General features: G+C 41.2%; 1 protein-coding gene across 1 annotated transcript in view; it reads left to right on the top strand.

Moving 5' to 3' along the window:
- slc9a5 (solute carrier family 9 member A5) overlaps window positions 1–10586 on the top strand; it is a 31668-nt gene extending 21082 nt beyond the window's left edge. The window contains exons 11-16 of the mRNA XM_042062368.1: window positions 1833–1924; window positions 2841–2967; window positions 3785–3937; window positions 6569–6647; window positions 7338–7469; window positions 7780–10586. Of these exons, the coding sequence (XP_041918302.1) occupies window positions 1833–1924; window positions 2841–2967; window positions 3785–3937; window positions 6569–6647; window positions 7338–7469; window positions 7780–8351 (1155 nt within the window). The 3' untranslated portion in view covers window positions 8352–10586. The remainder of the gene's footprint in view (window positions 1–1832; window positions 1925–2840; window positions 2968–3784; window positions 3938–6568; window positions 6648–7337; window positions 7470–7779) is intronic.
- Window positions 10587–12868: the final 2282 nt, after the last annotated feature.

Genomic DNA, 12868 nt, shown 5'->3' with positions numbered 1-12868 from the left:
TGTGGTTGTTGAGTGGAGCTGGCGTAATGAAAAAAAGGGCCTGATTGACAGGGGAGTGAGTATTGACAGGTAGACAGGGAGAGGGTGGACGCACTGGCCGAGATTAGCGATGTCTCCTGCCCAGGATCAGACGTGTGTTGAGAGCACTGATATGAAAGTACATGGAGGAGGCCCCGCTCTGGGTGGAAGGTGTTGAGATCGTGGAGCTTTGGTCTGTCTACTGTCCAAAGTACCTTCCTCCGAAAACACTCTGGAGTGTTGTGCACAGCCTGTTCTCTCTCCTGGCTCTTTAGAACCTCGTCTCCTGTTCTCTCTCCTGGCTCTTTAGAACCTCGTCCGGCCTCTCTTTGCCTTAATCATATTCCACTCAGTCATTTTCTATTATTTCTCAGTAATAGCATCATTGCTTGTTTATTTGCTTCCAGTCCTGGATAATACAATAACATTTCTCACGACAGTGTTCCTCTCAGCTGACTCGACTGAGTAGACAATCTTATCTTATCTTTGCCTGTAAAAGTTTCATTTCTCTCTGATCTGTGCAAACACAGGCCACAGAAACCCAAATATGCTGCGGGATCGGACAGGCATGGTCCTCTTGCACAGTGGGAATATCGCAGAGAGTCTGCTGCCCTGACTTTAATGGGACAACTTTTTTCTTTCTGTTTGTACAGAGGGCCTGTACCAAAAAAAGAGTCATTTCCTGTATCCTTGAGTTTTATACCTGTCAGCTTCCTGTGCTGAATCAGGTTGTTAATATTAGCACACATGTAATGAGCTAAGAAAAGACCTTCCACTCATTTTAGGCCACCCAATGCACTGGCAAGGAAATTGTTATTGTTATAATAGGGAGTGGGCAATAAGGGGAAATCGTGCTCTAAATTAATCTTTGGGCTACTTTTTTTGTTTTTCAGAAAACCACTCAATCCAGATTAGTTGTCTGTAAAAGTACCAGCAATGTATAACTTAAAATGTGGACCAGGAACATTTCCAAGCCATAGTGTATGTCTGCGGCTATGCACCCGGTCTAGTTTGAACTACTTTTTTTGTCTGTTGAACATTTATGCATGGTCCTGTTCAAAAATGCCTGATGGCCAATTGCTTCTATGCAACCACAGCACATAGAGAAAGTCTCAAGGAACATGCAGTTGTAGAAGTCATTATACTTACATTGTCAGGAGTGATTACTGAACCATATCCCAGAGCTTTGAGGTGAAGAAACCTCAGATGTATGGCTGGTACCCACTACAATTACCAATGGGAGAGCTGCTTTTCGTCTCTGACATGTCTTCTACATGAACTACAAAGCAGCCAGAGGTACATGGTACAAGAGCTCATACATAGGCTGCCATCCAGGCAGGATGCTTAGGAAGGCCCAGATGACATCCATTTAGCTTTCCCTTAGGATAGTTTGCAAGAGCACATACATCTACATTTCTCTCTCTCTCTCTCTCTCTCTCTCACTCTCTCTCTCTCCCTCTCTCTCATTCTCTCCCTCTCTCTCTCTCTCTCTCTCTCACTCTCTCTCTCCAGTGAAGCATAACTCACCTTTGTCAGTCCACATAAAGGTTGCTGTGCTTTGCCATATTACATGCAATTTACAAAGCACTTCATCAGTTAAACAGTAGAAAGCTTAGGGATCATGACATAATACAATACATGATAATTAGATGTTTATAATACTTATTTATTTGTATTTACTTAGTTATTTGTACAGCTAGGCTATGACTGATTTAATAGTCTTGCAGACACAGGGTGTGAAAAAGCTAAAGTAAGGCCTTAAAGGGTAAACAAATGTAAATCAGCTCCTCTGGCTTTCTTTTACTGTCCTCCAGGGTGGAAATGTTCTGACATCTGCAAGGCTTTCTCTGCCATCAATGGCTAGTAGGACATCATTCCCTGAGGCCACCAATGTGACAAACTACCTGTGAGTATAGCATGCTTTTGCTCTGCATGCTGCACTTCATGCAGGGCAAGCAACACACTGTAAATGCAGTGCACACTCTTGTATGTTGTTGCTTAATTTTTGAGGCGTATTCATTCACATAACATGTATAGTTATTTCTTTAGCTCACACTTTTATAGAAGCTGACTTAGAAATGAGGAATAACGTTAAAGCTTAAGTGCAGTAGGAGACCTTAGGGTAATAATAAATACTAATAAATACTACTATTAATAATAAATGATGGTAACACTTAGTTTAGTGAACAGATGTTAACCATTGATACATAACCAATATGTGTATGTATTAGTGTTCAACAAGGTCTGTATTAAGCATCATTTAGCATTTATTAGGCCCTTATTAAACAATTTCTTATTCTTAATCAATAATATTTATTCTTGATAAATCCTTAATAAACAACTAGTTGGTCTTAATGTAAGGTTACTGGTATATAGTATGACTTAAAATAGAGAGTTCATAGACTCCTAATATACTGTCTGAATATGTGATTTATAACGACAGAATAGTAACGTATTATGACAATGTATTAGAAGGCTATAAAGGTTCTATTTTCACCCATACTATCAATAACCTTCGATCAAGACCAGCTAGTTGCTTATTAAGGATTTACCCAGAATAAATCCCCTACCTAATAAATGTTTGATGACACTTAACACAGACCTTATTGAGCACTAATTCACATATTACTTATGTATTAATGGTTAATTAAGGGTTCCATAAAATAATGTGTTACCTAAATAATAATAAACTCTACCTTTAGTGTAGGATACCTATAAATGCAAGATAACCAGAGGAGGAAGTGCAGAAGTTTAAGTAGACACCAGAGGATGTATTCATGGCAGATCATATAAAGTGTTTCTTTATTTCCTGTTTTTGTCAGGCGTGAGAATGGCAGTGGCGTGTGCCTGGACCTCCAGGTGATCGACACGGTGCCCGGCGCCAAAGTGGAGGAGGAGACGGAAACACATCACGTTCTGGCCGGCAACCTTTACAAGCCTCGGAGACGGGTAGGCCTATGACTCAGTGACTACATTTCCATGCACACCGTGTTCTAAGTCCATATATATATATATATAGTATATATACTCTTTTTATACACTCTTTTGATTCCGTGAGGGAAATTTGGTCTATGCATTTATCCCAATCCGTGAATTAGTGAAATACACTCAGCACATACTGAACACACAGTGAGGTGAAACACACACTAATCCCGGCGCAGTGAGCTGCCTGCTACAACAGCGGCACTCGGGGAGCAGTGAGGGGTTAGGTGCCTTGCTCAAGGGCACTTCAGCCGTTCTCACTGGTCAGGGCTCGAACCGGCAACCCTCCGGTTACAAGTCCGGAGTGCTAACCAGTGGGCCATGGCTGCCCAAAATATGGTCCATAAGGTCCATTATGGCAATATTCAGAATGAGATGTTTCCATGTGCAGCATCGCCATATTGTGAATAAACCAGCAACGTGCAGTAGAAGTAGTATCATGGTCTCTGTCCCTGAATTTCATTCATGACAGTGAAATAAGTATTTTGGCGTTAAGTGTTAGAGCCACTATTGTTTAACAGTGTAACCTTATTATAATAGGCCGTTTTGAGGGGTTTCCATCGAGTCTTTAGCTGTGCACTTCGGTGTTATTCGGGGTTTTTAGAATCAGAATATGAGCTTAATCTGGTTATGGCTGCTGGAATAAGGTGTTGACTCGCACGCAATCGGAAAGACATGACTCTCACACAATTGAAATTTTGTCTAAATAAAGCCTGAATATGCATGGAAATGTAGTGACTGATACATGCATGATGCATATTCTGCTCTCCCTCCACCTTCCCAGTACCACCAGTCCCATTACAGCCGGCACTTCATGACGGTGGGTGACCAGGAGCGGCAGGACCGCGAGGTCTTCCAGAGGAACATGCGCAGCCGTCTGGAGTCCTTCAAGTCCACACGCTACAAACGCCACAAGAAAGGCTACAGCCAGAAGAAGGTTATTATACATATATATTTATGCATAGATAGAGAGACATATAGGCCATACACACACATACACACAAACACACACACACTCTCTCTCTCTCTCTCTCTCTCTCTCACAAACACACACACACACACACACACACACACACACACACACACACATTCATATACATACACAAATGCACAAATATATGTACAGTTAGGAACAAAATGATTCATACCCCTGGCAAATATTTCAGATCATTGTCTTGCTTAAAGGGCCAATGCTATGAGCCCAAGGTTCCCTCAGTGCCTGAGGGATTCCTTCAGAAACTTGATGTAGTTTTTTTTCCTCATGATGCCAATCAGTTTAATATAATGCTAGGCCCTATTGTCTGAAAAACACCCAAAACTAATACATTACTATAGCTATTCTCCAATGTGGGTATGGTGTTTTGGTGGTTGACATTTTCAGCCCATCCCAAGAAAGACCACTTGGATCATCATGGATGCTGATTATGGATCACTTTTCTACAAATATGCATAACTCACCTTAACCTTTATAAGGGCACACTGGACAAAGAATTTAGCTTTTGCTGGATTTTTTTGACCCAGGAACATTCCACCCAGGGAGATTGGCATAAAAAAGAAGCATTAAAACTAAACTAACTAAACACTAAAACAAGGGGCTACATTACACGCAATTTTAAAAACCTGGTTCATTTTTTCAAAATATAATCACAATTATCCAAACACCACACTCAATTTACATAATTCCTAGATTGTTTGCAAAATGACACACTTCAGTCAAAACATACACACTTCAGTCAAAACATATACACATATTTGTGAAAATGCTGTTAGTTTTCATTTAACCAACACAGTCCTCAATGATCAATGATGATTTTAGGAAATAGCATGTGCTAGATTTTTGGCTATTGTTATGTACAATTTTTTGACATTGTTATGTAAGGGATAATTTAGACAACAAAAAAAAAAATAGTGACAAACCCACAACATTCTTCATGATTAGTTTGAGATATAGGGAGAATGCACACAAATAGGCCTATAAACTTACCAAGCACTGCACAACACTGATGCTGCACACTGAATATTTCAAGTACATGTATTTATTTCAATACTTACAGTATTTCTTATCATAATCAGTTACAATAATCAACCAACAATGAAATCATATAAAATCTGTAAACAAATAAAAATTACTGCATGAAGTACATACACTTTGACTCTGAAGAAAAACTAAGCAACAAGAATACTGTAACTATTCATCATCTCTCTGTCTGCCTCTTCCTCTATCTCCTTCTTCTCCTCTTCCTCTACCTGGGCCTCCTCCTCTACTTCCTTCTCCTCTTCCTCTACCTCCTTCATCTCCTCTTTGAGCTCCCCCTCTCATTCTCACTCTTCTTCTTTTTCTAGCTCCTTTCATTTTTGTTGAAGACAGGTGAACTCACCTGCTGCCTTTTATAGCACAACTGAGTGCTGGGTTTTCAAATTAGCACATGTGTGCTTCCACAACTGGTGGATGTGATTATCCAATTCGTTCATTGGTGTGGTCATTGGCAATCCGGGGCTTTGTAATGCCAAGGAAGTAACCTCACAATCCTTATCTGTGTCTAAAGTGTGAAAATGTGTGTAGAGTTTTACAAATCACTGTGTGTAATGTTTTGCAAAAAGGATGAAGCAGACATGTGTGTGTAATGTTGTTCAAATCTGTGGAGGTGTTTTTCTCCTTGGAGTAGAATTTTGCAAACTGTGTGGAAATTTTTATTTTAGTGTGTAAACAATCGTAAAAAACTGTACGATTCTGGAGGGAAAGATCAGGCAGTCTGCCTAGAGACCTGTCCCAATTGGCGGCATTGGACCATTAAAACACACAATGATCCTAAACACACAGCCAAACAAGGCAAGAAATGGTTAACAGAGAACAATATCAACATGTTAGAGTGGACCAGAGTCCAGACCTCAATCCGTCAAAAAAGTGAGCACAAGGCCAAAGAGATGGCACAGAATCGTTTCTGCCTCAAAATCCGGATTGCTACTAAAAAGGTGCGGTCTACAATCATTGTGGAGACATGTATTCACACATTTTCTGTGATTTTCATTATATTCTTCTATGAACCAATCAATCCCTTTCTGGCCTACGGAAGAGAAAGAGAGGGGAGGGGGGGGGGGTGTGCACCACTGTGCAGATTCTCTCCTGATGTGAGTTAAGGTCACATTCACAAGGGCAGAGTAAAGACATCATCCTTCGAGCCGTCAAAGGTTGAGGTTTGTCATGACTGATGGGCCGCTTCACAGGATGTTCTCACCGGCTCCCTCTGGCAGAGATTGCTGATAAACACACTCTCCCCTCGCCCACAAACGCACATGTCTCTGCCTGCCTTGTGACTCAAGTGAAGTATCATGTTGTGCACTGTTTTTTTCCCCTTCTCTCTCTCATCACTTCACTTGAGGTATTCCATTATATAACAAAAGCAGCATTATAATTTGCATACTGTAGCACACAGACACTAACAGAATCAACACCAGGAGTGAGGGTAGGATGAGGGTAGAAAACATTTGTGCATGTTTGTTTGTGCATCCTAATGTTCCCTGTTGCAACATCTGGTCGTAAACCTCCTCGTACTGTCTCCCCTCACAGCGCAGAGGCTCAGATGTGAAAGAAAAAGACCAAGAGACTAATGACAAACCCAGACGTAATGTCAGCTGGCAAGACAAAGGTATGCTGTTTAATTGCCTGAGGGTGCTGTCGGGAAGTTCATTAACTGTGTTCCTCTCCAATAAAAACCTTTCTTACCTATGCTTACGTGGGTGTGTGCTCTTCAAGACACTCAGTGTTGTAAAATGTCTTTAGCCATGGTATGGCGGAGTTGAATTATGACCCATAGGTAAACGTGTGTTTATTTCGTTTTGTATATGTATGTTCATTGCATCTTAAGTGAATGCAATGAAAGAACATAGACCTCTGAAGTTCGCCAAAAGCTGCCATCTTTACCCATATAAGGAGATCCGGGTGTTAATTGAAGTCAACTACCTATGGCAAGTTGCATTACAAGTTAGCTCTGGGGTAGCAAAAATCTAAGTTTGCCGTCTTAACGTACCGCTCAAGATCACAGGAGCCACTAGAAGGCAGAGGACAAAAGTGCGTTGAGCAAAACGTCTGCATTTAGGACATCTTCGTCCCCACGAGAGTTTAACACGTGCGATAATTCAAAAACCCCATGTTATTTTCCCATAGGAAAAATCACAAGATACCGGATCTCAAAGATGGCAGCTTTTTTGTAGGCGAACTTCAGAGGTCTATTCCCATTTCATTTCAAACCATTGTCGATTTCATGTCCTGCTCCTGTACCCCATTCTTTGATATGATGAACATGTACTTCATTTTCTCTAATGTAACCTTCACTCAGACCCAGTGGCTGTGCCCATTGAGCCAGAAGAGAGTAGAGGTGATCCGTCTGAACCTGAGAAGGAGGAGGACGTGGGGATCACTTTTGTTGCTCGCAAGGCCCCCGACACACCAAAGGAGAGACCCAAATCAGGTGAGCACGTCAACAACAACTCAGCAACAGTAAATGAAGATAAGTAATAAAGTGAAGCCATAGCGCCTTAGCTGAGTTTGGAAGTCCGGTGGGTCCTTATCAGAAGTAGCCTACACTCAGTGTTAGCAGAACAGAAAAAACACTGGAGCCCACAGACATATATTTCCTTTATTGAGGGTGCAATGGCTGGAATTTCAATGTTGATACATCTTCTTGAGAGTAAATGAAGTAAATGCAATTAAAAATGTAATAGTGTATTACATATACACACCTGTAAGGGCGCCATATTTATGACTGAATGTTGTTCTAGTCCCTGCTGCACTGGAGGTGTGCCAGAGCCCCTCCGCTGCCCCCCCGTCTCCTACCTGTGCCGAGAGGAACCTGCCCTGGAAGGGTGGGATGGGCACCCTACCTGTATGTGTGTCCATGGAGGCCACAAAGATCATCCCCATAGACCTCCAGCAGGCCTGGAACCAGAGCATCTCCTCGCTGGAGAGCCTGGCCTCCCCACCAGTCCCCGCAGAGCCGCAGCACCCACGCATCAGCGCCCTCTCCAGGCTGGGAGGTCCCATACGCCCATTGTCCGGGGTGGTCCCCTCGACAGGGGTCGGTGTCGGGGAAAGTGCCGCTCCTCCTGCCCCTAATCCGGCCACGGGTGAGTTCCGGTTCCCGGGTGGAGGAGAGGAGGAGGAGGAGGGCACCCTCTCCCAGCAGCAGCAGGAGATGCAGCCGCTCGTGTCGTCCATGCGGCCGCCCCCTCCTCCACCGCCTGCCCCTCCACAAGGCTCAGCCCGCAGGAGGAACCCCTGTGTCTATCTGAGGAATCTGGTGACAACACCACCAGGCCATGAGCCTTACAGTAGAGGGCCGACACAGCTGTAAGGGCCTCTGTCAATACCCTACATATTCTCTTACCAGCTGTCACGCCACTCATTTGATGTATTCTGTTGCTCATGAGGGGGCGTTCTTAACAGCCTTATTGGGCGACACAACAAATCTTAACTTTATTTTGTATGTTAATGATATGCTTCAGATATAAATTTAGACAGTGTTTTTAAACACAGGGCATTGCTGAATGTGAAAGAGCTTATGTTTATAGATGCTTTAAATATTTGTTAGTCTGACAATGCTCAAATACACTGAATGATATCTAGTGTGGAGAGAGCAATCCGTCCATCATGGAAACACTGGCAAAATGTCCTTTCTGCCCTGTTTTATGTACTTGTAAAGTCCATGTCAGCATGTAAGACCACTGGAAAAATGTCTAGACCCTATTACAAATGCCTGATAGGGTGTGCAGATTAAACAATAGCTTAATTTACACTTTCATATACCCCACAGAGAAATAGGACAAAAGAAATTCTGGCAGAAACTCCAATAACTAAATAGCAATACTTAACTGCTTAACTTTATTCTGGATATTGGCATGCCCATCCAAAACAAAACAAAAGCAAAAGGCTGCAGAGATTCAGGCCAGCCAACCCTCACTGTGAAGTCCAAATTCTTGGGATGAAAGCACAGGCGACTCGCTTTTCTTTGCCGGAGATTGAGAGGGACTGGGGTCTCCATGTGACTTGTGCTGCAGGGCAGCCCCAGCAGGCCTGAGTCTTTCAGCTCTTGCGAGGCACAATGCCAGCCAGAGCAATGAAGCATTACGACCCACTCACTTCCTATCTGTGCCGATAAATTGTAAGGATATGAATTGAAAGGAGACAGTATTACCAAAGCTGCACAACCACTCAAATTCAGGCCAGAAAACTGACAGTGTATTTACTACAGTAGTTATGTTGAGGGGCTGTCTGTTTTCCTCATTACTTACAGTTATTACACACACTGGGATAATCAATTAATTCCCCTCTCTCACTAACCGGAAAGTTGCACTCTCACTAACCAGAAAGTTGCACTTTAAACCAATTCAGTTTGTGCTTCGTGCCTCACTTTTATTTCTAATGTGTTAAACAAACATCCTTATTTTGAAGTATAAGACGTACCTATTTATTTTGCTTTGCTGTTTTTCCCCTCTCATGACTTGCTGGGGAAGATTTTTTTGCACAGCTGAAACAAAAAAAGGTAAAATTACAAAAAAATGTTTGAATGACCAAAGTGTGGGGGAAAACAAATTGAATGTTTCTTATGTGCCATTTCTCACTGTCTTATTAAAATGTCTTTTTCTGTGTGTGTTTAGAAGGTAACATATGATGTCATGACTTTTGGTTAGTGTGATTTAACTTTTGGGGATGGAAATAATGTATTGTGCCTATTGTGCCTACGATCAGTGTGTATTTCAAAATCAAGTAATTGAATAGACATATTTTCAGTGCTGCTGTGTGTGCTGTTAGGTGCCCAAAGCAACGTAGGCTACCCATACCCTTAAAGTACATACTTGGCACTAATGTGAGACATCAGTTATGTGTTCTGCAAGTTTATCTTTACAGATGTTCTGTTAAATGAAAGGAATTAAGTTTTTCTAACATTCTTCAAGTTCTTCATACAACTTCAGTTTTGTTGTTTGAATCACTTTTCCATCAGATTTAAGGAATCAGAACAAATTAAAAAAAAAAAAAAAAATGGTTTCAGCTAGGTCTACTCATTCAAGATTTTCCAAATATCACAGAAGTGTGGAACCTTTTTCACCACAGGCTCCAGTTCATGCCTTTGTATTGTGAGTAAATATCCCCATGTAAGAGCCTTCAGGCATGTAGCCATATTCAACATTGTTTAAGTATGCCAACAAAGCTGCTTAATCTCCGCCAAGCATGCAAAATATATGCATTTTTAGAGAATGTGTGGTGCTCGTGCCTTTTTTTAAAGGGATGAAAAGGTTAATAGAGAAGAGGAGGCCTTGTAATATTTGCTGTGCACTGAATAGGCCTACACAGCAGTTCAGCATTGTGCTATATGAGCTTGTCGCAACGAGAATGGTGGATTTGTCAAGTGAAACCAGAGAATGTTTTTATTAATTTAGCTGTTTAGAATTGGCCATATCCCCAATGTCAGTGCTTTGAGTTAGATTTTTAATTGTTTTACAGAAATGAAACGAAGGATTCATTGTAGCCTGCCAAATGGAAATACTGGTTGATGTCCAGAAAGAAAATGAATAAAATGTGTCTAAATTAATACTGTCTTGTCTTTATTAGACCTAAACCATTCATCTTGTCATGCTATCATCAAATAATAAAATGAAACCATAAGAAAAACAAAACAATGACATACAATGTCCTACTAAAATAACTGCCATGGCAGTTGGAGTGTTTGTCAAAATATTTCAAAGCAGCGTTGAGGCCCAAAGGAGAATTTGATGAATAATTTAATGGTCTTCTCCCTCTGTCACTTAGTTTATTCTCAAATCCCAGTGCTGAGGTAGGGCTCCCCTGGTGAAATTCTTAAAAGAGATTTGTGTATTTATGTGCTAATGTGCCATTTATCCTGAAAACCCGTCAGTACCCAGGGGTGATGAGATCATTAGAGGGAAAAACAAATGTTCATTGGACTGTTATTGTGCTTAAAAGTAGGCCTAGCCCTTGGCTTGGGTGTTTTAAATTATCATCATAGTGATTTTGGTCATTGTCTTAATTCATAGGCTATTATAAACAAATAAATACAACAACATTTTGTGCCACTCTTCTGTCTAATTTTCAATCAACACATTGTGTGCATTTGTTTTTCTATAAATAGCCTCATTTGGCAAGAAAACCCAAAGGTGACACTGACAACTAGTGGCGCATAATATCCATTACATTACAATGAATACATGTAATGTAACGTTTGTAAGCCTAACGTTACATTGTTTTTTTTAAAGAGACATCGCGTTCGGGAACATTCAGAGTTCTCCAAATAGTTTTTGGTCGAATTGTAAAAGTTTAGCACTACAACAACCAGGCTTTTTTGTGCCTACCAAGACTGCAGTGAATATCTGGAAGGTGCTCAAGAGCCTTGGCAGGTAAGTTACAGTAAGGTTAGCAGATAAAGTTAACGTAGTGCTAGCTTGTTATGAAAAGACACCGGATAAATAATTCTAGATCTAAACGGCTTCCCCTTTTGCCTTTGTAACACTTCTGGGCATTCCTATTTTTCCTCGAGGTGAGTACAGCTCTCTTAACCATCCTTAATGTAAAAATTTAATTAATTAAATTTGACTACCCAATTAGCCAACATTAGTGTTAATAGGTAGAAGCTAGCAGCCAAACAGGTTTCAAGCCTGCTACAAATGACAGTAAACCGCCAAAATAATGTAGGACTAGTACTAGCGGTTAGCCAACAACCTCCGTCTTAAAAAATAACAAAGTAAAACCTTATACCACAATACTGGCATTAACAGTTTTGTCAATTTGTAACAACTTAACAGGACCAGTCTCTGGGAAGTGTATGTCTCGCTAGGTCATTAATTTCTGTACTTTAACGTTAGCGGTAACTTAGCTGGCGCTAAACAATGGTGCACATATCGATAGCTAATTAATCTAACATTAGCATCCTTTTTGCTCGTTGGTAACTTTAGCAGTACTTTAACTGGCAGTGCTTTAACTGTCAAGTTTCTTCTTGATGAACACAGGTTACAATAGTTTTTCTGTGTAAGGGTGGTAATTCCAGTGCTATTAAAGGACAACAGGCAACGTTTTCGTGTTAATTAATCATCTTCGTAAGTTGGTATATAGTTAAATGACTCATTACAGGGCGAATGAAGACTCTCTCGCCCGCCCCTACTGCCTGTAAGAAGAATATCCCACTTGCAAGTTCGGTGTATCCTACCCGCCGACCGAAGCAGGATCAGTTTACATCCTGCATACAGCACAGAGGCAGGCTAACGAAACTCTAGCGATTGTTGAAAACGTGTGTATACTGCAGAACCAGTGAAGAAGCAGCGAACACCCTTGACGGAAGATGCAAAGAAAAGGAAAAAAAGCTTCACACTGAGCAAGGGGGAGTTTCGTAGAGAAAAAGCATCAAGCTTGTCTGGTGTCCCTTTAAATGGCAGATAACCAAATAACCAAATTGTTGCTGTAAGACAGGGCATATGGATGTAAAAAAGTACAGGTGGTGCCTTGATTCAGTGTTTAGGCCTACACTAAATAAGAGAGCTATCCAGGCCTGTCTGCTCGTGTCTGTTCTACAACATTCCTTTCCAGAGTGTATGGGATGCTGTGATGCCTTGAGGCACATGTCTGTACCCTTTCAATGGGAAATGCCTATGATTTTGTTCTTGTCATTTCACTGGAGGCTATGAGTGTTTTGCAATCACCTCGAGGTTTTTGGAGATCACACCACAGGTGGGAGTACTGTTTGTACTGAGGCTAGGAACTGTATGAATGCAACTGGGATTTATGATTCAATCTCTTGGCACCGTATGTGACCATTTTAACAGTGCATTTTAATATCTCAGAATGAATATTATTTCATGATAT

This window comes from Alosa sapidissima, chromosome 14, assembly GCF_018492685.1.
Source record: "Alosa sapidissima isolate fAloSap1 chromosome 14, fAloSap1.pri, whole genome shotgun sequence".
Lineage (NCBI taxonomy): Eukaryota > Metazoa > Chordata > Actinopteri > Clupeiformes > Clupeidae > Alosa > Alosa sapidissima.
Note: the sequence above shows the minus strand (reverse complement) of the source record. Positions and strands in the feature narration are given on the sequence as shown.